Source organism: Macaca fascicularis, chromosome 12 (assembly GCF_037993035.2).
Source record: "Macaca fascicularis isolate 582-1 chromosome 12, T2T-MFA8v1.1".
Taxonomy (NCBI): domain Eukaryota; kingdom Metazoa; phylum Chordata; class Mammalia; order Primates; family Cercopithecidae; genus Macaca; species Macaca fascicularis.
In genome coordinates this window covers 73,147,982-73,171,633 of record NC_088386.1, presented here as the reverse complement: position 1 = coordinate 73,171,633, position 23,652 = coordinate 73,147,982, and the positions used below count along the sequence as shown (strand labels likewise).

Below are 23,652 nucleotides of genomic sequence, written 5' to 3'. Positions count from 1 at the left end.
GTAAGAGTAAGTCAGTGGGTAAGTCACTTCCCCTGTGACAACCTCTAAAGTCGGTACAGTTAGTAGGCATCCAAAATGTTGAGGGTGATAGGATTTCCTATGAAAAGGGGAAATAAAATGAAACACTGCATTAGGAATGGTGCAGAATGCAGTCGAGAGGGCCAAGTAGACTCAAGAAGATGTCAAAGAGTACGAGGAAATAAGACTTGGAAATAACTGGAAGGAGTCTGAAAGGTCCCCCAGAGCATGAAATAGATTTGAGGTCTAATCTCAAGTCTAAAGGGATGGGGAGACCTCAAGTGACATAAGATTACGTTCAAAGAACAATGTCAGAATTCGCGAGAGTTGTATACATATGCAAGATGATGGGTGATAGAATTGATGGATAAGAGGAAAGAAGAAAGGAGAGATGGGTATGAGTAAGTCAGAAGGAAGGTCCTGGTGTCAACCCTTACCCCAAATTGATGACAACAGCAATCACATTCAATGTGTCCTCAGAAGTTCATGTCTTCAGTCTCCTCATCATCACAGTCTCTAAAAACAGGAATGATACAATTACTAGCTGGTTGGAATTGTGCATTGACAAAGGTTGAAGCCATACAATTTCAAGATGTGTACCTTATTATTCCTTGGTTTTTCTTCTTGACTCTTTAAGAGCTTCCCATTTATGCTACATCTTCAGCAGATTTCTCTATATCTTCATTCTATATGCCAGGTTAGTGTCCTATCCCTGACTTTTACTTGAGAAAAACAATGGTTTTCTCCATAGCTTCCAAAACAAATGGAAAGATTACAAAAGGAACCCCTAACTTCCTATATGGATTCTTATCTTCCTTCTGCGGCAGAAGGACTAAGGATCATTCATGATCCTAACATGTGGGGGATATGTTTTATCATTGGTAAAATGCACAGTCATTGTGAGGAATAGCTGAGATGAAGTATGTAGAGCAGCCAGCAATGTGTTTAACACATAGGAGGTGTTAGGTGTTAACGGAAGCTCCCCCTCATCCACGTGGGATGCCAGCTTTTTATACTTCTTTCAGATCCTGGAGATGGAAAACAGGCCCAAGAAGTATGAATGCTTAAAAATCCATACATTCTCATTGATTCTGTCCATTTGTAAACAGATTATAAAATACCATGTGTGTGTGATGAAGTCTCATTCTGTTGCCCAGGCGGGGGTGCAGTGGTGTGATCTCAGCCCACTGAAACTTCTGCCTCCTGGGTTCAAGCGATTCTCCTGCCTCAGCCTTCCAAGCAGCTGGGATTACAGGCGTGTGCCACCATGCCTAGCTTTTTTTTTTTTTTTTTTTTTTTTTGTATTTTCAGTAGAGATGAGGTTTCACCATGTTGGCCAGGCTGGTCTCAAACTCCTGACCTCAAATGATCCACCCACCTCAGCCTCTCAAAGTGCTGGGATTACAGGCGTGAGCCACCTCGTCGGGCCATATTTTAGATGTTCTGATCATTTAACCAGTTAGAAACATAATGGAAAGATTTCATTCAAGGCAAAACCCAAAAGTTAGTAGTGTTTATCTCTTCAGTTATGAGATTATAAATTATCTCTATTTCTTACTTTTTAAATCTATTGTTTCTATATTTTCTAACACCAACATGTTACTTAAAATATATAAAATAACTGTGAAGGGAAGAAAAGGTATTATTTTTGAAACAATCCTCCAAAACCTCATGTTTTAAAAGGACAAAGACCATGTTTCTAAAAGTTAAATGTCATCAAAATCTTATTTCCCTTTTCATTGAGCTGTCCAGAAAATTAAAAGGCTTCTAGACTCTGTTACATATGTTTTACAGGGGTGGCTTTACTTATACTTATTATTCATCTTTATTGGCATATAGGTACATAATAGATATTTTTGCTGATCATATTTTACTGGTTGAATATGTTAGAAGCCTTTCATTATGAAAAGTTAAAAAAAGTTAAAATAAGTAAAATGTAGATATTCATGCATTTAAAAGAAAGAAAACAATCAGTAAAGTAGAGAATAGTGGAATTTTCCTGTTGGGCAGAGTAAACTCCATGCCCCTCTGATCTGTAAAATATTTACCTATTGCTCTTTAATCTGAGCTCCTTGAATTTGTTCTAGTCCCAGTTCAGAAACAAAATCCTCGGCCCTGCCCCAAGCCCTCTGATATGAAAGCTGAAGAAGGACTCATTTGCATTAAATTAAAGTAAGCCATCTTACTTTTAGGGCTCTCATTCCACTACCAGGGGCAAACCAGGAGCGGTGAGACAAGCTTATACCATTTGGGAACAGGAGGACTCTTTCAAAAACACACACACACACAAAATTACGCACAAAATAATATACTTAGAAGAGTCTGGCACAAGTGAGGATGCTAAAGCCTGACTTTCATCAGCCTGGTGGTCCATCTGCCCCTGGCCACACCTTACATTCCCTCTTCCCTCATCCGCCTTTCATCCCTCTGTCACTCTCTTCCACACTGCTTCCCTTTCTGCCATGTCTATTTCCATGCATGTTTCCATGCTTTGTATATTTAGCACAACTCCTAGATCTTTAGCTTTAAAAATGAGCACCTTCTCATTTCAGGATTTTACCTGGCTTTTCCTATTCAATTAAGTCCACCCAGAGTCATCTACGGTACAGCAATTGTAGGATTATTTTGTAAAAATTTAAGTTCATAGTCAATTGAGATCTGGAGCCCTCTGTGGTAGGCAAAGATGCACAAATAAGTAGGCATATGTGAGCTGGATATTTTGTTTCCTGTCTTGCTTGATGTAGTTGTAAAACAGGATTCGAGTCTACATGGCTGGTGTCCCCTAGAGTTGTACACAGCCATGCTGGTGATGTCTTATTTTTCATTCTCTAAGTAGGCTCTATTAATACAACACATTGGTGTTAAATGCATATTTACTTCTGTAAATAGCTCTTGTTTACCAAAATAATCATCACTTTCATTTCCTACAGCCAGTTTACATTCTCCTCATAAATGAAAGGGGGAAAATCATGTCAGTTACTCTGTTTCCTCTCTCCTCCACCTGTATTTTGTTTTGTTTTAGGCACTGGTGAAGGTCAATGTGAAACTGAAGCCGATGCTAGATTCAGTAGCTGCAAACAGAAGTAAGTGGGAAGAGCTGCACCAAAAACGGCTGCTGGCCTCAACTGCCTCATCCTCCCCTGCCAGTGTTATGGTAGCCACGGAAGACAGGAACTAACCCTCCAGGTCAGCTGCAGCTACAAAGTGACTCAGCCTGAAGGGCCACTTTCAGTCCAGCCATGTCATCCTTTTGTTCTTTTAGTTCAGAAAGACCTAACATCTCAAGAATGCACTGGGAAGCATGCCTGGGCTTTCACCTTGAAGCGTGATCAGCAGCAGAGAGAGCAACGGGAAGGACAAAGAAAGAGGTGGGGCAGGGAGCACACCCCAGGACCCTCACTTTTTCCCTAATGAACACGCATGGGCTGAAATGAAGGCTTTGGGTGGGGACTGTTTTGGATCCAAGGATCTGTGGACAGGCGGCCTACTCGCTCTCAGCTGAGGGAACACTGAACAGTAAAAGCGTCATTAGCGCTGCTTCATTTTGTATATGGCTTTTCTGTTTGTTAGAAGCCAAACACTGCCTGTCTTTGCTTCCTGTCCCTGCATGCCTTTTTGTGCCAGACCGTCCCAAGAATCCTAATTTGTATTCCATAGAGGTATTTTATTTTTAATCCTAGAGCTTCTTATTGATAGATCCTTTAGAATTGCCTACCTAAAAGTAACCTATACTATCCTTATAAATACTGGTCAATCTCAGTTCTCCCCCTAAAAAGGAATACATAGTAGGAGTATAGCAAATGTGTTTGATGGGTAATTCTAGACTTGGACTATGGTACCCTTTTCCAGAGGTTTAAAATTCAACCTTCATTACAGACCAAGTTTTCTCCCAGAAGGAATGGATTGATAGATTTTGATTAAAGTAAGGGTGGAAGGAAATCTGTAGCTGGATTTACCACAGGTGACATCTAGAAACTATGGTTCACAGGACAGAGTAGAGCCATGGAGACTAAGCATTGACCACCTTGAGTTCTCCTAGTGAAGAGTTCTGATATAAAATGTAAGGTTACTGCCAGTAACCAACTTAAAGCAAACTATAGGGGTCCCTAATTTTGGATTTTTCTTTAAGTGTAAGAAATAATGCTTCAAATGTTAAGAAATAACAGTCTGGGCAAAGAACGCATATTCTATAGGAAGCCAAGTTTACAATAGGTAAGAATAAACTGTATTAAGTAGATGTAATGACTAGAAAGCTGCTTTGCTCCCTGTTTTGAGAAATTGTGGACATAGTATATCTTATCCAAAGAACGCTGGGCTAGAAGATAGATTTCTATCCCTAGCTTTGGCATTATTGACTAGATTGACTTGAACAAGTCACTTCACTTCTCCAAGCTTGTTTCCTTATTTGTCAAATTAGATTACACTAGGAAATGATTCTTGAACATGTTTTAACCTTACAACTCTTTGTTCAAATAAATCTTTCAATGAATCCCCAACATATAAAACATCAAAAAGCTGAATTCCTAGGTGAATTATAAGCAGGGTTTGGACATCCAGAGCACCTACAAACCTTCATCTCTTCGATTACATACATGGGGGTCCACAGGGACTCTGAGGAGTTTGAACATCCCTGGACTAGTTTAAACCTGAGGGCCATTCCAGTCCTTAAAAAAATCTAAAATTTACAAACCATTTTTCTTATTATTGTTTTTGTTTGTTTTTGTTTTTTGAGACGGAGTTTTCACTCTCGTTGCCCAGGCTGGAGTGCAATGGCGCGATCTTGGCTCACTGCAACCTCGGCTTCCTGGGTTTAAGCAATTCTCCAGCCTCAACCTCCTGAGTAGCTGGGATTACAGGTGCCCACCATCACGCCTGGCTAATTTTTGTATTTTTAGTAGAGACAGGATTTCACCATGTTTGCCGGGCTGGTCTCGAACTCCTGACCTCAGGTGATCTACCCACCTCTGCCTCCCAAAGTGCTGGGATTACAGGCGTGAGCCACCGTGCCCAACCCTTGATATTGTTATTAATCATTATCAATCATTAACTTTACAAATATGAAAGAAAGAGGGGCCATGTTCTACAAGGGACATTGTTTTCCTGGCACACAGTAGACAATTCAGGAAATGTTGGCAGAAGAAATGGGTAAAATTAAGATACCAAAATGGAAGTGAGGGGAGAGCAGGTAATTGTAGAGAAAAAGACTCTTCATGGCAAGAAACAAAGTAAAAGAAATGTATAAACCAGACTAAGAGGGGAATAAAAGCAAGCAAGAAGAAGAAATATAAGAACACCAATAAAGGAAAGACGGGGACTGAGGCAGGTGGTTAAGGGAACTGCCAAAAAAAAAAAAAAAAGGTGAAAGTCAATCCAAACAAATAAAAATGGCACTTCCAACCAAAAACATGAAGATGTAGAACCCTGTCATCAATTGCTGAGGAAAGAGAGACACTCGAGTAGGGAGGGGATTGAGAAAGGGGAGAAGGAAGGAGTGAGAGCCCTAAAAAATAATGTTCCTAGCTACCCTTTACAGCTGTCTCTGCAGGGAAGACTGGAGAAAGTAGAGGGGGAAATGAGTGCAGGAAAAAACTGCCTCTGCAGAGCAGGTAAGAGGAGGTTGTTCAGATTTATGGATTTTATTAAGCCAGTTTTCTGTATCACTCTGCTATAAAGGAAAATAGCTGCTGCAGGGCTGTCTCTCCTCCTTCAGGTGAGGAACAAAGGGTGGGTGGAGTCAGAGACAGAGTCTGGTCTGCGAGATCATGGTGTGTCTGCAGCTCCGAAGCACTGCAGGTGTTTCTGGGTAATGTGCCACATCATGTTTATATCACGAACGGGAATTGAAAATCAGTCTGTGTGGCAGAGATGAGCCCACATCTGTTATCCTTACCAACAATAAATAAATAAATAGCCCAGACAAACGGATGCCAGTCCATCTACAGCAACATTTTAAAGCATGTGCTTTATGACAAAACTGGACCCAGCGTCTGACAGAGACTGCAGGCTGCCGTGAGCACTGTAGCTATCCTAAACGTTGATGCTACCTATTGCTAAGGGGAACATAATTTATAGCACAAACCCTACAGCCTCCACTAAGGTTGAGTTTTCCTCTCATTTCCTTGCCTTTTTATTGGCTTCACTGCATGGTTGCCAATAGCAACATCCACTGGTAGCAAGGGGAGTTCAACACCATTGCAATCTGCCATATAGTGGAGCCCTGACAATGTCAACCATCAATCTAGTAGCTGTTTGTAATTGCCTCCATCTATTTCTCCCGTCTTGAGGTATCTTTCCTATTGTGGGTCAAGATTCAGAAACTGCTGACTAATGCCATGGGTCTGCATCTCCATGACCATGAAGCAGTGGAAAGGAAGGTAGCAGCTTCCTGGTGCCAACAACCCCAGAGGTTAGAGGTTGAACTCTTGCGGGTTTCAGGCGTTTTTAATCTCTTTTCTAAAAAATTTATAATTTTGCTAAAATGTGAGGCATATGCAGTTATCCATATATTCTGCTTTTCCAAAAAAGAGAAAGTAAGTTTCCCAGTCCTTATTATTAATGTTTATTTCGTATTGGAGAAAGACATTTGAAATGTGAGCCTTCTTGTAAAAACTCAAACTGACCAGATTATGTTTGCTTTCTCAGGTCTCTTGGCATTAATGGTTGAAATAAATTCATCCTACTTTTTGGATGAGATGTATTTTTTTAGACATGGTATTTAGTCTTACTAATCAGTATGTAGCTAATATGTGCGCAATCTACAATATAGTGGCAATCCTGGTGGGTAGGGACAGCTTCACATACTGCAAAGGGCGCCATTCAGTGCATAGCAGACTGGAACTCCCTCCTAGCTTGGCCACCAGCTGAACCTGTAATCTTAGGACTCTCCAAGTCTTAGATTCTCCATCTATTAAATAAAAGTACTGACTTTTATTCAGTCCCCACACCAAAGGACCAAGATGTGTTTAGCTTTAAAGAAATTTTCCAGATAATTTTCTTTTTTATTCTTCTCAAATAAAATAGCAACAAACCTAAAGCGGTCATCTTCTTAATAAAGACATAATAAAAAGTTACATATTTGGGGTAGACATAAACACAATCATACTACAGATGTCTTGAGTCTGTCTCTAACTATGATGAAAGATGTAGTCATCAATACAATTTTTTAAAAAATATGTCCTTCTTTTTTTGAGACAGGGTCTTGCTCCGTAACCCAGGCTGGAGGGCAGTGGCACAATCACAGCCACTGCAGCCTTGACCTCTCCAACTTAAGTGATCCATCCTGCCTCAGCCTCATGAGTAGCTGGGATCACAGGTGTGCACCACCACGCCCAGCTAAATTTTGCATTGTTTGTAAAGACGAGGCCTCACTATGCTAACCACGCTGGTCTCGAACTCCTGGGCTCAAGTGATCCTCCTGCCTTGGCCTACCAAAGTGTTAGGGTTAGAGATGTGAGCCACTACACCCAGCTTATATGTCCTTTTATTTCATAAAAAACAATTTTAGATTATCTGATATCATACATATCCCATAAATGGTAGTCATTAATTTAAAAGTGAATTTATAAAGTAAGTCAAGAGAAGTTAAAATTGCACATGCATTTTGTTTCTAAAAGCTGAGATGTCTATGCATTTCCAGGTATTGTATATTTGCAAATACGTTGGGTTAGAAATCATCTTTAACATTTTGTGTTAGTGTAATAACAATATTATCTAATATTAATGCTACCAGAATCCGGTTGCCTTTTCTGTGTATCAAAATTTATCATACTTTATCCACTTACACTAGGTGATTAAACAGAATCTGCCCAATTTATTCTGCAGTAAAATTATTTTAAAACCTATTTTTCCTGCTGACTCTTAGAAACTGCAGAAAGACAAAAACCAGTTTCATCTCCAGTAATAGTGTGAAACAATTTCCTTCCAGTGGGACAGAAATCTAGACATATTAGGGAAAGATTTAAATATAAAGAAAAATGTTTTGGCTGGAAAAAAAAAAAAAAAAAAGCAAAACACACCAAAACACAAAAAGGATTCATTAAAGCAACAGAACAAAACCTAATTTGGGACCCTAAAAATTCTGGCGATGCCACTGTAATGAGGTTTCATTATCTGCTTCAGAGTAACAGTCTCTGAAATTGTTATTCTGCTACATGCTGTAAAGAACTCCCAAAACTCAAATGTATCAGGAAATGTAGAGGTTAAGTCTGACTACAAGAAGGCCAAAATTGCACCAGCTTCCTAAGTGAAGAATAATAGAATAAAACATAGAGGGCAGAAATAAAATGAGGTGTATCTGGAGAATTTCATGATGAGCATTTAGATTTAGCAATGCCCAATGTCATGCTGACACTGTCATGACCTTGTCTGCAACTAGTAATTTGGGGTTGTACATTTTTTAAATTTAATTTTGAATGTTCTTGCATGTTTAGTACATCTCTCTGCACTGCTAAATTGTTTATCTGCAAAATATAACTACACCAATGTCATTTAATGTATACACTAGTATAGAAATGTGTTTTTTTATTAAGTAAATGAAGTATTTGCTGTGAAAAAATGTATTATTTGTGGCCACCATTTATATCTGTGTTCATTTTCTGTGTGTATATGCGTGTGTATTCGAATCTCAATTTTTCTTTTACTCTAGTTTAGATTAAGACATATTTAGATGAAATTTTAAAAATAGCATTGGAAATAGGAAACTAAGTTTTGTTGAGTCTCATTCCCTTGGGGGGAAATATGTTTTCAACTGAGTTGTTTGAAATCATTCCCTCTGTGTAAATTTTCCAGACTGATGTTTCATTGTAAGAATATTACATTATAGACCACTTGGCCATTTCACAAGCAATTAATCCATAGTTTTGGAAGTCCACTTTAAGAGACCTGAATATCTTTGTTTTTAATAAAATACTTAGAGTTTAACTAAAGCTCTGGAATAATCTTTATTTCTTTTGAGAAGGGTGATTTCAGGGCTGAAAGAAGGAAGCAAGGATCCAAATACCTACAGTTTAAATGTTGACTGTTAATTTAGTCTATTAACCTTGTGTTGATCTGTGATGTTTTCATGTGTGAGATGGACACTAGGACACCCCTGTCCATATAGCTTTTTAAAGATGACATAAGGTTCTTCGTATTATCGAAGTTTTTCTGGAGGTAGGAGAGTCTGCGGCCAAATGCTGGGTTCCTGTGTCTGTTACAGATTGCTCAAATTTGCATGGGCAATTACACAGGGGGATCGCATCAATGCAGGGCCGCCAGCCACACTGACGCCATACAATTACACAATGGCTTCGGTGCTTAAACTTTAAAATTCTTACACCATTGTGCCTGTTCTATTAGAACAAACTGCAGCAAATGATCCAAAGCCAGTTCAAGTGACTGGAGAGGAGGTGCCCAGGGAGGGAGAGGGAAGAGGTGCAGTGTGGCCCACTACCGGCCAGCGTAAGCAATCACCATTGCTGGCTGCTGCAATCACTGGCTTCTTTGTGCTTTGCAATCTGCAGTTTTAAAATGGAGCCAACGATAAGGCTCACCTAATTCACAGAAGGGCTGTGAGGATTAATGAGGGAAGTTAGGCAAAACAGGCCTGATACTCAAAGTACTGCATAAACACAGCGGCTTGGAGTAGCTCTTTGAATGGTTGATTTTTTTTTTTTTTTTAATACTGCTGTATCCACAGTTTTGCACTCTCTATTAATCCCTTTTATACACCAAAATGCTATTGTGTTCTCCCTGGAAAGTTAGACAATAATACTGTAAACCCCAAAATACAAGCTACTTGATCAAAAGCAAGGGATATTCAAGAAGGAAATCTAATTAAAATATTAATAAAGCTGGAACTACCAGCAAAAGGAGAGTTCATAATGAGGTTAAATGTCACACCATCTGAGCACAAATGTTCTCAAATGTTGATTTTAGCATACACCTTTTCCAAAAGTCTTAAAAGATGGAACAGATGCTCCCAAAAGTCAGTCAAGTATATTTCCAATTTGGCACTAATTTATACTTTTCTTCTCTGTTCACGGTAGAAGACTGGAGTGGGAGAATAGGGATGCAAGATAACTGAGCCCCCCAAACTGTCCATCCTGAAGAAAATGGTCTGAAATCAAAGGAAAAAAGAAATAACAACTGGAAAATGGATTTGCAGAAGGTCCTCCCTTATAAAGGAAGATGTTTGACCACAGCTGTGGTTGAAATACTCACAAATTACCAATGTTCACCAACAGAAAGGGGCCACAGATACAGTATAAATAAGACATACCTTCCAACTAGTTTTAAAAGAGAATGCCAAATAGATTGTACACACAAATAGAATACGGGATTTGATCATGGCATATTTTGGCAGGCAGAACATCAGTATGCTAAGAACCAAGCATCATGCTTTTTCTTCCTATCTATTTTGCCTAAATGAAACTCTTCTACATGATAAACATGTCTCCCTTTGTGTAGCAAAATCCACCCTGAGTCCAACTCAAATTTCATCAAACTGCAATTCCTTTCTACAAGTCACCAAATCGCTTTATTGCAACCACCAAATGCTTTCCTATTACTTGAAATGGTATGATACACTTACTTTTTGATATATCCTCCAGGTTTTCAAGATCCTATTGCAAACAAAATGATGCTTTATGATACTTCATAATATTCCACCTTATTTCTTTCCATAATTTCTATCATTAAACGGCCTTCTCTCACCGCCACCCCCAACAAAACTAATCTATTCCCCAACTGCCTATCAGAGACCAGATAAAAGTCAGTCTATCACAGCAGCAGTGATGGTCATGCCAATTTCACAGTGTGATTTGTGCACTCATTTCATTTTGAAAATGACCCTGCCCTCCATCTGTCTAAGCAGAATGTCCTGCTTTTTTCAAGCCAGGCCTCTAGAGCAGCCTCACATGAAATAAGGAGGAAGAGACACAGAATGGCCTCCCTCCTGCCCACTTCAGCCACCACGCTCACAGGTACCCACATAAAGAGGAGAACCCCAACTGAATCCTGGTAGGGATCCCAGAAATTTGGAGGAGAATATAGTCCTTTTATTTTTCATACATTCTCAAGAAGCCATTTGAAGATGATGTAAATACAACCCTGCAAAACAGAGAGAAAGACTAATGAAAGGCAATTTCCCATTCCCATGTGGTCATCTCACCTTAATTTAATAACAAATTACCTAAGGTAACAGTACATACATAAGAATATTAAAATACTAAGCCTTGTGAGACACAGTGGCTCATACCTGTAATCCCAGCACTTTGGGAGGCAAAAGTGGGAGGGTTGCTTGAGGCCAGGAGTTTGAGATGAGCCTGGGCAACATGGTGAGACCCTATGTCTATTAAAACATTTTTTTAAAAAGATTAGCCAGGCATGGTTGTGTACCTGCAGTCCCAGCTACTCAGGAGGCTGAAGCAGGAGGATCATTTGAGCCTAGGAGTTCAAGGCTGCAGTGAACTATGATCATGCCAGCTATTGCAGTGAACTATTGCATGCCAGCCTGAGCAACAGAACAAACCCTGTATCAAATAAATAAATAAATAAATAAATAAATAAAATACTGAGCCTAAATTCCCAAGGGAGAACCATCAGGCAGCCAGCTGTAAAGAAGTCTATGCACCCTTTCCCCCAATTTATTACTGAGCAGTATCCTCTACCAATGTACCTCCTTGGGCTTAAGACTCTAAAAGGGCTCACCAAAAGATCAGATTGAAAGAAGTCTCAGAATAGAGTTATAGTAATATTCTACAGTTGCTTTCTGTGGGATCTTAGGTGAGCCAAAGTCCCATTCAATCCTTCTGAAATGGATGCAGTTTCCCTTTCTTGGAATTGATGCACTGTGAAGCTCCTTGTCTAGTTCCAGCCAAGAAGACACAACTCTGCCGATTCCTAGCAAGGGAGAACACTGAGTAAGTACATAAAGTCAGCCATATGATGATATGAGCAATCACACACCTATTAAAAATCTCCTTCCAGTGATACTGGGTAAATACGAGCTACACGACTCCACTAGTCACATCTGTTCACAGCTGGAATCAAGGCCTAGAAGTTCAAAGTTTACTACCTACACAAAGTTAGTTCGTTGTTTTAAAGGAGAAACAAAGACAATAATATTCCTTATACACACTTAGCACCAAACAACGGTCCCTTACAAACTCATGTACATGAGATACATGGATTGGGTTATTCATCAGTCACTATTTCCTATTGAAATTGGTTACTGGATATCATGGTTCAGCCCCTACCTACCTAGGTGTGGCCTTAAACAAACTATTAATTTAATAGTTTGATTTAATTAATAATATAATACTTAAATCTTTAAACCTTTCAAGCCCGCCGACTTAATATGCAATATGCAGAATGCAGGTTGCTTATTCAAATTAGAAATACTATATGTAAACAGTCTATAATAGAGGTGCTATGTGATATGGTTGATATACCAACCATATGATAGCTGTGAAGTTTATATATAGAAAAGATTTATGGGCAGTAATACTATTATGGATGCATACAAAGGATTTGCAGTAATTACGTAGCAAACAACACACTTTTACTTGGATTAGGTTTATATTAGGTGCCAGAGAGACCAATGGATATCACGGGAGATGACAAAAGATACTGGTTTCTTATCGGCAGAGATGGTTGGAGGACCACAGCAATGGATACAACCAAGTGTAAACGCCAACATATACTCAGTAGTATTTTTTGTCATGGAAAGGGACAGATACTGCGATCAAAAATAGATCCTCTCCCAGTACCAATAAGATTCACAGCACTTTTTCCTCATTAACCTCTGGAACCACCAAAATAAGAAGGATTTCTGTTTGCTGCTCTATTGTGCTCTTACAAACTGTGCCCTCGGGGTAGCATAATGAGAACCTGTTCTAATTCCAAGGGAATTCAAGGACTTAACTCCCTTTTGCCATCCCGCTCCTTTTATTGAAAGGTCCTTTTATTACTAGCGAATCTCTACTTTATTAAAAGTAAGCCAAACGCCAGCCTTAGTATAGACCACACCGCATACAAGGCTCAAAATCGCCAGGAACATGGGCCGGAAATCTTCCACCGCCGCGCTAGAGACCGAGGTGGCACAACAGACACAGAGAGCGCCCCTCATCTTTAGGGGGACGGGAAGACAGGTGACCGTTCGTCCCCACGGGCCGAGGGTCGGGTGGGTGCAGCAGGGACTACGCCTCCCAGCATGCAGTGCGGCCACGCCCGCGCAGCGGCGCCACAGGAACGATGCATGCCGGGACGGGGAGATTCAGTCTCTGAACGGCCTGGAGTAGTCTTTCCCCTTCTGACTGCCGCCACTCTGCAGTCCACAATCTTTGAAGATCAAACCGAACTTGAGAGACTAACGAGAATGGTCCCTTTTTAATTCCTAACAGACTCCTTCCGTGGCAGAGTAACCGGCCGTCTTCCGTTTCCGGTTGCCCTGTTGTCGTGGTAACCGTACGCATAACAGCCGTGGTGGTTATGGCGGGCCTGAGCGGCGCGCAGATCCCCGACGGGGAGTTCACCGCAGTAGTGTACCGGCTCATCCGCGATGCCCGCTACGCCGAGGCGGTGCAGCTGCTGGGCCGAGAGCTGCAGCGGAGCCCTAGGAGCCGCGCAGGCCTGTCGCTGCTAGGCTACTGCTACTACCGCCTGCAGGAGTTTGCGCTGGCGGCCGAGTGCTATGAGCAGCTGGGCCAGCTGCACCCGGAACTGGAGCAGTACCGCCTGTACCAGGCCCAGGCCCTGTACAAGGCCTGCCTTTATCCGGAGGCCACCCGGGTCGCCTTCCTTCTCCTGGATAACCCCGCCTACCACAGCCGGGTCCTCCGCCTGCAAGCCGCCATCAAGTACAGTGAGGGTGATCTGCCGGGGTCCAGGAGCCTGGTGGAGCAGCTGCTGAGTGGGGAAGGGGGAGAAGAAAGTGGGGGCGAGAATGAGACCGATGGCCAGGTCAACCTGGGTTGTTTGCTTTACAAGGAGGGACAGTATGAAGCTGCATGCTCCAAGTTTTTTGCCGCCCTGCAGGCTTCGGGCTACCAGCCTGACCTTTCCTACAACCTGGCTTTGGCCTATTACAGCAGCCGACAGTATGCCTCAGCGCTGAAGCATATTGCTGAGATTATTGAGCGTGGCATCCGACAGCACCCTGAGCTAGGTGTGGGCATGACCACTGAGGGCTTTGATGTTCGCAGTGTTGGCAACACCTTAGTCCTGCATCAGACTGCTCTGGTGGAAGCCTTCAACCTTAAGGCAGCTATAGAATACCAACTGAGAAACTATGAGGTAGCCCAAGAAACCCTCACTGACATGCCACCCAGGGCAGAGGAAGAGTTGGACCCTGTGACCCTACACAACCAGGCACTAATGAACATGGATGCCAGGCCTACAGAAGGGTTTGAAAAGCTACAGTTTTTGCTCCAACAGAATCCCTTTCCTCCAGAGACTTTTGGCAACCTGTTGCTGCTCTACTGTAAATATGAGTATTTTGACCTAGCAGCAGATGTCCTGGCAGAAAATGCCCATTTGACGTATAAGTTCCTCACACCCTATCTCTATGAGTTCTTGGATGCCGTGATCACTTGCCAGACAGCTCCTGAAGAGGCTTTCATTAAGCTTGATGGGCTAGCAGGCATGTTGACTGAGCAGCTTCGGAGACTCACCAAGCAAGTACAGGAAGCAAGACACAATAGAGATGATGAAGCTATCAAAAAGGCAGTGAATGAGTATGATGAAACCATGGAGAAGTATATACCCGTGTTGATGGCTCAGGCAAAAATCTACTGGAACCTTGAAAATTATCCAATGGTGGAAAAGATCTTCCGCAAATCTGTGGAATTCTGTAACGACCATGATGTGTGGAAGTTGAATGTGGCTCATGTTCTGTTCATGCAAGAAAATAAATACAAAGAAGCCATTGGTTTCTATGAACCCATAGTCAAGAAGCATTATGATAACATCCTGAATGTCAGTGCTATTGTACTGGCTAATCTCTGTGTTTCCTATATTATGACAAGTCAAAATGAAGAAGCAGAGGAGTTGATGAGGAAGATTGAAAAGGAGGAAGAGCAGCTCTCTTATGATGACCCAAATAGGAAAATGTACCATCTCTGCATTGTGAATTTGGTGATAGGAACTCTTTATTGTGCCAAAGGAAACTATGAGTTTGGTATTTCTCGAGTTATCAAAAGCTTGGAGCCTTATAATAAAAAGCTGGGAACAGATACCTGGTATTATGCCAAAAGATGCTTCCTGTCCTTGTTAGAAAACATGTCAAAACACATGATAGTCATTCATGACAGTGTTATTCAAGAATGTGTCCAGTTTCTAGGACACTGTGAACTTTATGGCACAAACATACCTGCTGTTATTGAACAACCCCTGGAAGAAGAAAGAATGCATGTTGGGAAGAATACAGTCACAGATGAGTCCAGACAATTGAAAGCTTTGATTTATGAGATCATAGGATGGAATAAGTAGTTATGGCTCATAGTGGCTTTTTTCAAAATGGCTTTCTTACCTATCACACTTTTTTATCTGTATTTAGCCTTGGCATCTTTATATTTATTTTGAATTTTATCCACTTTATAATAACAAGTTTATGTTTGAGCAACTTTTTCATTTAATACAGAAGAGTAAGGACTATGCAGTGTAAGCTGCATCACTTCTGCTTTCTTCCTACTAGTGACAATCATCTGGTCTTGCTCTCAAGCAACAATTGCTAGATGACATCTTTGTATAAGAAAGAAACCCCAGATAGAGTTGATATTTCAGCTTTGGGCTGTCAAAAGGGTATGTCATGGACCAAAGCACTGTTAGTACGGGTATGTTTGCATTTGGTCACTGATATGTAAATGACTGCTGGGCAACGGCTGGACCACTTCTCAATCAGCAAATAAAGCCATGTCTATTTTGCTATCTCAAGATAGACTGTGCTGTGTAATAAATCGAATTCTTAACTCTATTTCTCCAGTTTTTTAGTCCTTTAACTTTCTGGATTGCAACAAAGTCTAGTTTAGACCTTCTTTAAGCCGTTTTAGAAGTTCAAGTATAATGGGAATTTCTTTTCTTGGTTCTTTTCAGGTTATGAGGTTCGGTCAGTGACGTAATTTTTTTTCATAATTTGATTGATTTGTTGCTTCTTAAGTTTTATAATAAAAGTTTTTCTTCATGTTCTATTTTTTGTTTTACAGAAATGATTTTGCCTCCTTGTGGATACGACATATATTAAGTGTGGAAGCCTATTAATATTTTCAGTTTTTAAAAAACTGAAATTTTTAATTTTTACTTTTTAATTTTTTAGGAGAAAATAAGCACTGAACTGAGAATGAGAAGCCTAAAGGTATGAGTTCCATACCTTCTAATTTTAGGCTTTCAGAAATTCCTTTATTCTTTGGGGTTTCACAATCATTTGATCAGAAGCCTTTACAATTGCTTTTGGCTGTAACATCTTATTTCGTATAAGCCATATAGAAAAAAGTTGCCTTTCTTTCTTTATGACCTAGATATATAAGCAAATCAGCCAGGAAATATATAATTGTATTTTATATTAATGTTTTCTAGGATTTTGGCTTACAGTAAATGTTAACCCCTACAGTCGGTGATTGTTACTGTTGGATGTTATACTGATTATTAATAAGAAATTTGGATTTTTGCCTTTTTACCTGCAATTTTTGCTTACAACTCTAGCTATGAATATATATAGAGTGGTCCCCCAGTCTCTGTTATGGTTGTGCATAAATTAATACTTTTATAGCTATTTAGAAATTGTATAACTCTCTTAACTTCCTCTTTTAGTTTTTGTACTAATGTTTGTTTTTGTTGGGGAAGAGGAGATTTGCTTTTAATCCTTCCCAAAAATGATGAACGACCCTTCCATTCAGTAGTTTAATTGACAGGCTGTTATAATGTGTATTTTTTCTTCAATTATTCTTGAAATATTTAGAGCCTCTCCTGCTTCTAACATGAAGCCCTTTAGATGCCAGTCTGCCAGAAATCTGGAAACAGGAACAGGTGAAGTGAAGACGTAATGGAGATTTAGCTAATGACATACTTCACAATCCACTTTGGATACCCTTCATGTCCAAATCTCAGTAGTTAATCAAGTGTCTGCTGCCATTAACAGAACAGAAGTAATGGATAACGGAATGGAAATAAGAGATGCCAAAACTATTCCCGTAACTAACTCACTAAATCAAATCATCAGTCCTTATATTCTTGTTTTATTTAATTCAAGGAGAAGAGGCCATGCACTTTCCAAAAGGTCAAAGCCACATAGAATAGGAAAGCAATCTCTAGTTTAAAGCTTTCTCTTGGAGTGTTTTCTCCCCCTGCCTTCAAAGGGTCTACTTAAGAGATAGTGGTGTTTACTGCTGCAGAATGTATCACAAGATAAGAAATGAAAAATCTATCTTTCTTACCACCCGCTTCTCTTTCCCTTTTTAATCTTTTCCCTTTTGTCAATTATAGGGACACTTTTCTCTGTTAGCTGGAATTTGAACCTCAACCAGGTATAAAAGATGCATAACAACCTTTTAGCAGTAAGTGTCAGGTGAGTGAGCACTATGATTATCAAGGTGACTTTTGAAACCTTTTAAAAATGCATTTTTGCAAAGCGAGATAATATGTATTGATAAAAAGTGACTCTCAGATTGGCAATGCCAGAAAAAAATTTAAGAGGACTCACCAAAAGTACTAGATCTATGTAATTTGTAGAATAGAGTGAACTTTTTATATATATGTATTTGTGGTAACCTCCATCTTTTAAACTTTTTGAACTCAATAGAAAAACAGACTGAAATTTTAAAGACATGCAGTATTTGTATCATTTTGAATTCGGTAACATTGGAAATTAAATGTACTCAACTTTAGAGGACACTTGCCTTACTGTAATTTATAATCATTTTATATTGAAAAATAGGGCTAGACATTAGCCAGAAGGTAATTAATTTATTGGCCATAGGTATAGTGTTTAATATTCTCTTGGGGAGTGAGTCTTTACAAGGTGATTACTTGATACTTGATACCACTATTAATTGAGGTTCTTTTGGTTGTTTAATTAAATCAGCTCCTTTGGATTTGGGCCAAGATTGATCCACCACATACTAAAATCCTTTCTATAAACTCATCATGTGTATTTATTAGAAAAGGAATTGCTTCATAAGGAAAAATTATTAGAATATAGACTTATAAGTACATTTCTAATGTGAAAAATAAGCATTTATTAGTTTAAGTGAGACCTGCCAATAACTTGATTGCAAATATTAATATCATGTGAACATATAAAATGGGCCCAAGTCCTTGTTCAAAAGTGAAATTTGCACGTTTGTGAAATAAAACACATCAATATCAATGACTGAATACCCTAAGTCAAAATAGCACATGGCTAAAATTGTACTATGCAAACAGGACCCTAAAAAAGTATGTGGGAAAGCATTTATTGCTGCTATTTTATTTTCAACTATTTCATTAGGAGAGTCAAATGCTTAAGATAAAGGGCACATGACTAAAAGTTTCACCAGTACTCATGGCATCTGCTATAAAACGTGTGTCCGTGGAGTACCCACAAACTCTCAAGATCTTAAGTCTCAACAGTAAATTACTGGCTAGTTTTTCTGACCAGAGTCTCTTCTGTGAAAACTCAACCTCTTAGTCCCAGTTCTTCCAAAATTTCCAAAACCGTACACTATAGTCTATGTACTTTATATATGGAAAGGAGAATATATACTTTTGTGAATATCAAGTGTCTGTTCCATTTTTAAGTCATGAAGTATCATAGGAAGAGATGGTCACTCCCTAACATTGTAAAGCAAAAGAAAGCTTCAGGAATTGAACCATAACAGCAACACTTTGCTGTAAAATATTTAATTAGAAGTCAATACCACATACTCACATATGCTAAGGAGTGCCATTATTTTGTATGTTTACTGGAAAAGGCAAAAATTTTTTCCGTAGTTAATACAATATTTTTGTTTCTAGAACTTTTGTTCTTGTACTGATTCATTACCATTAAACTGTTAAAATGCCAAAGAACAGAGGAAAGCTTTACATGATTTGACTAAGACGCTGCAAGTAGTTTCAGAAACTAAGGAGACTATTTTTCTGACAATGTATGTAAGACTTCTAATGAAATGATTGGTAAAATTATAAAATGATTCTGGAAATAATCATGTAAAATATAAAATGGGAAATCATAAATGTGATTTTTTTACATTTGTAGATATGACCTAAATAGGTTCTTTTAAATTACAAATTAAGGATTAAGATAAACATCTGGAATGTATCTGCAGCTAGAGTCTGAACAATGAGGGCTTAGACCAGTTCATCTCTTGAATCATAAAACTGAGGCTCGGAGAGATTAATATGACTTCCCCAGGATAATATGATAGAGCCAAATAGGATCCAGGCAAAGCCCAGATCAGAATTCAGGGCATCTTGCTCAATTCTCATGCTCTTTCCACTCTACCACATTTCTCTTAGAGCAGGACCCCTCTTAGGGGCCTACAGGGCCCTCCAAGTATGGAAATAAAGGAAAATCCTGAGTTCCTACAAGGGAAGTTCCAGGCACCTAGCTAGCCCTGAAAAGTAAATAAGCAACTTGATAAGCAAGAAGGTAGTAGTAACTTAAGAAATAGCCAAGGAAATTGGAATCACAGGATGTTTGGTTCCTCTATAGGAACTAGAGATAACATCTTAACATATGTCCCTGAATTGTTTTTCAGAAATCCAGACCCCCACCAAACAGATCTGCCTGCACATAGACCTCAGATAAGGGGGAACTGAGGACTGAACTCTTACTGCCATTCTTTATGGTCTAAATTTTTTTCTGAGGTGCCTGGAGGAACCCACACCCAGGAGCCAGAGCTTACATTCTTTTCTGTTGACCCCAGAATTTTTAAATAAACCTTCTTTTCCTTAACCAATTGCAGATCGGAAAACCTTTCAGTCTATCTGTGATTGGTAAGTCCCCACTTCAAGATATCCTGCCCTTTTAGGCCAAACCAGGGTGTAAACTCTCCATGTATTGATTTACAATTTTGCCTGTAACATCTGCTTTCCTGAAGTTTACCCCTGCCTTAAAAAAACTCTTGCTTGCAAACCATAAGGGAAGTCAGGACTTAAGCAAGAACTGCCTGATCCTCCTTGCTTGGCACTCTGCAAATAAATGTCCTCCTCTCTCCTGCTGCAAACCTCAGTGTGGATGTATGGCCTTATTGTGCCAGGAAGGCAAATCCCAGTTCAGTTCCAGAACACCTTCTCTTAGGTATTTTTTGTTTTTATTTGTTTGTTTGCTTTCTTTACACATTTTTTCTATCAGTGCTAGGCATTTCTTTTCCCAGAGCTATGACTTTTGCCACTTCAGTTCCTGCTGATGATTTAATCGGTGATTTAATAGGCTTTTTCCAAAATACACTTAGTGAGAACATTCCAGGGCTGGCCTAAATTATGCTATGGTTTACAAAAGTATGTTGAGGGTTCCTGAGCAGGTGTGCTGTGCTGTTTGCAGCAGCACAGATTTAGCTGCAGTGCAATCTGGGCTGGGTGGAAAGATTATTGACTCACCTGTTGTTTCATCACCGCTTTGAAAAAAATCACCTTATATGATCCTTCTTCAAGTCAGTGATTTTCTTCTCTTCATTATAGTTTCCAGACACCAAACATGTAAAAATGGCCATCAGAAGGCTTGTCTGCATCTTAAGTGCAAAGAGCTGTGACTCATCCAAAAATCCCAGCCTAAAGCCAGCTGATTTCACAAGTATTTACAAAGTGTTACCAGAGGCTTTTGAGGCCCCATAAGGCTTTACCTTTACTTGCAAAGTCCATTTGAGCTAAACTCCTAAACACCCTCTTCCAGGAGATTGATTGCTCATTTTAGCTTAGGTTTTGGGGAGGAAAAATTAAAAGCAAGCAATTGAGCCACGAGTAAGTCCCTGTTATTTACCTTCTTTTTTCTTTTTTGTACTAATAATTCTTAGTCCACATTCTACATGAGAATCAGTGGGTAAACTTTTTAAAAAGTAAAGATGCCTTGGCTCTAACCCCTAAAGATTCTATTTCTATTTATGGAGATGGGAGTGGGAGGAGGGATCAGGTTTTTTGTAAGTGTAGGTAACCCAGGTAACTCTAATGTGTAGCCGAGGTTGAGAACCACTGTTCTATACACACACAGTAGTGACCATGTGGCTGCTCTATGTTGGCGTGAAGGTTGTGGTGCAACATGTTTGAGAATAAAATAACCCTGATGCTCAACCTAAAGAAATGATGAAAAATGAATAAATGGAACGAATCAAAAGATCTGATTTTTTTTTAGAGCCACTTAATCTGGGGTATTCCGATTCACTCAAATGTAGCTTTTAAACCAGTGAAATTTCTTTAAAACATTTTTTTTAAATCATGCATTCAATAATTCTTAAGAAATCTTTGGCTTCCATAGAAGGAATTTTAAAAATACTGAAGTAGCTAAAAGCTATACAATTTGATAGTGGAAGCTAAGAAGGGTTTTCAAAATTTAAGAACATGAAAATACTCTTTTTGTTTTCAGAGACTCATAAATGTCATTTGCTGTTGTAGGAGAGGAAAAGTTTTCCACTGTCCTCTTATGGTTTTCAGCTACGTTTGATGTAAGACAGATTAAACATGAGAAAAGCATACGAATTTTGTTTACACATACGTGGGAGCCCCCACAAGGAAAATGAAGACCCAAAGAAGTGGCTAGGCCTAAGCACTTATATAGTAGTTTGAACAAAGGGTGGAAACTGTGGAAAAGTAACTAGGAAGATAAGTTAGTTTAACAAAGTTTGTACAGATTTCTCTCAGCCTCAACTCCCTGTCTCTGGTGATAAGCATGTTGTTTCTTTTGTACTGGTATAGGGAGGGTATCTTTCACTTGGGAGTTTCATCTGCTTTTGGGAAGAAAAGGGGAGATTAGAGTGCCCTTCCTCTACCTGCTGTTTCTCAAGTGCCTCTATTTCAAAATAATTAATATGCCAAGGCAGCATATTTTGGAGTGGCATGTCCTGAATTCCTTCACTGTCACCTCTACTTAGTTTATTAGTTTAGCTGTGCTAAAGTCAAAAGTGACTGTGCATTATCATAACCATGCTTACAAATGCTTTTGGTTGACTTTGGATGCACCCAATTTGTTCTCCTAATATTTGAGCCATATTCATCTGTTCTTCCTATAAATCTGGATTCCTCCAAGCCAAACTCCAGTCCCATGTATGCATTTACAGATGCACATACGTTTTTTTAAAATTTACATTGGAAATTAATAATACTCAATGGTTGTGTTGGTTTATTTATTTTGAGACAGGGTATCACTCTGTCATCCAAGCTGTAGTACAGTGGTGTGATCATGGCTCACTGCAGCCTTGACCTCCTGGGATCAAGCGATGCTCCCACTTCAGCCACCCGAGTAGCTGGTGCTACAGGCACACACCACCACACCTGGCTAATTTTTTTTTTTCTTTTCGTGTAGATACAGGGTTTCACAAGTTAGCCAGGCTGGTCTCGAACTCCTGGGCTCAAGCTATCCATCTGCTTTGGCCTCCCAAACTGCTGGGATTACAGGCATGAGCCACTGTGCCCAGCCTTATATTGGTTTATAATTCAGTATGAATTCTCCAGCTTCACTCTGCCCCCACCCCCAAACATTTGGTCTAAACTGATGGTTCTCAAAATGTTTGACTGCCCAGTAGAATTATCTGAGAAGTTTTTAAACTCTCATGCTGTATTAGTCCACTCTTGCACTGCTATAAAGAATTAACTGAGACTGGGTAATTCATAAAGAAACCAGGTTTCATTGGCTCATGATTTCGCAGGCTGTACAGGAAGGGTGGCAGCATCTGCTTCTGGGGAGGCTCAGGGAGCTTTTACTCATGGTGGAAGGCAAAGTGGGAGCAGGCGTCTAACATGGCAGGAGCAGGACCAAAAGAGAGCGTGAGGGCGGAGGTGCTACTCACTTTTAATCAACCAGATCTTGTGAGAACTCACCGTCATGAGAACAGCACCAAAGGGATGGTGCTAACTATCATGAAGGATCCACCCCCATGATCCAGTCACCTTCCACCATGTCCCACCTCCAACTCTGAGGACTGCAATTGAACATGACATTTGGGTGGGGACACAGGTAAAAAAACCATGGGGACACAGATACAAACCATATCACATGCCCCAGGCTGCATCCCAAAACAACTAAAGAATTTCTGAGGGTGGAACCCAGGTATCTGTATTTTCCTGAGCTTTCAAAATGCAGCTAAGGTTGAGAATGGCTGTTCTAACTGATCAGTATAATTTCCCTCTCCATGATTGATTTAGGAATAGGCATGTGACCCAATCCTTACCAAGACACAAGAAGTCTCCTGGAAGGCTGCTGGGAAAGCTTTCTTTACCCCTTTAAAAAAACAAAAGGATATAAGAAAAAGTCCCTCTTCTTCATCTAGCATTGTTGATCTGAATCTGGTGCCACCAGTTTGTGACCTTGATGGAGGGTCATGGTGATTTTGGGTGAAGGTGACTTTGAAGATTATCTAAGAAACAGAAAGAATTTGAGTCTTTGATGATCCTGGAGCCTGACCCACCTCTGAGTCTTCAGTAGAATGGAAATAATATCTTATTGTTTAAACTTGTTTGAGCCATATTTTTCTG

At 39.8% G+C, this 23,652-nt stretch overlaps 2 protein-coding genes and 1 long non-coding RNA gene across 4 annotated transcripts in view; 2 read left to right on the top strand and 1 right to left on the bottom strand.

Annotated features, from left to right (window-relative positions):
• Positions 1-5,301, top strand: part of PDE11A (phosphodiesterase 11A) — a 464,879-nt gene extending 459,578 nt beyond the window's left edge. For both annotated transcript variants that reach the window (XM_005573580.5, XM_074009510.1), the window contains one exon: positions 3,041-5,301. In XM_005573580.5, the coding sequence (XP_005573637.1) occupies positions 3,041-3,196 (156 nt within the window). In that variant the 3' untranslated portion in view covers positions 3,197-5,301. The remainder of the gene's footprint in view (positions 1-3,040) is intronic.
• Positions 5,302-9,680: 4,379 nt separating this feature from the next.
• On the bottom strand, positions 9,681-13,219 carry LOC135966563 (uncharacterized). Its single transcript, XR_010579950.2, has 3 exons — positions 13,034-13,219; positions 11,707-11,898; positions 9,681-11,106 (listed from the first exon to the last, which is right to left on the bottom strand). It is a non-coding gene; the product is annotated as an uncharacterized lncRNA (long non-coding RNA).
• Positions 13,220-13,475: 256 nt separating this feature from the next.
• IFT70A (intraflagellar transport 70A) lies at positions 13,476-17,881 on the top strand. Its single transcript, XM_005573583.5, has one exon. It carries the CDS (start codon positions 13,489-13,491, stop codon positions 15,484-15,486), a length of 1,998 nt encoding a protein of 665 aa, XP_005573640.1. The 5' UTR covers positions 13,476-13,488; the 3' UTR covers positions 15,487-17,881.
• Positions 17,882-23,652: the final 5,771 nt, after the last annotated feature.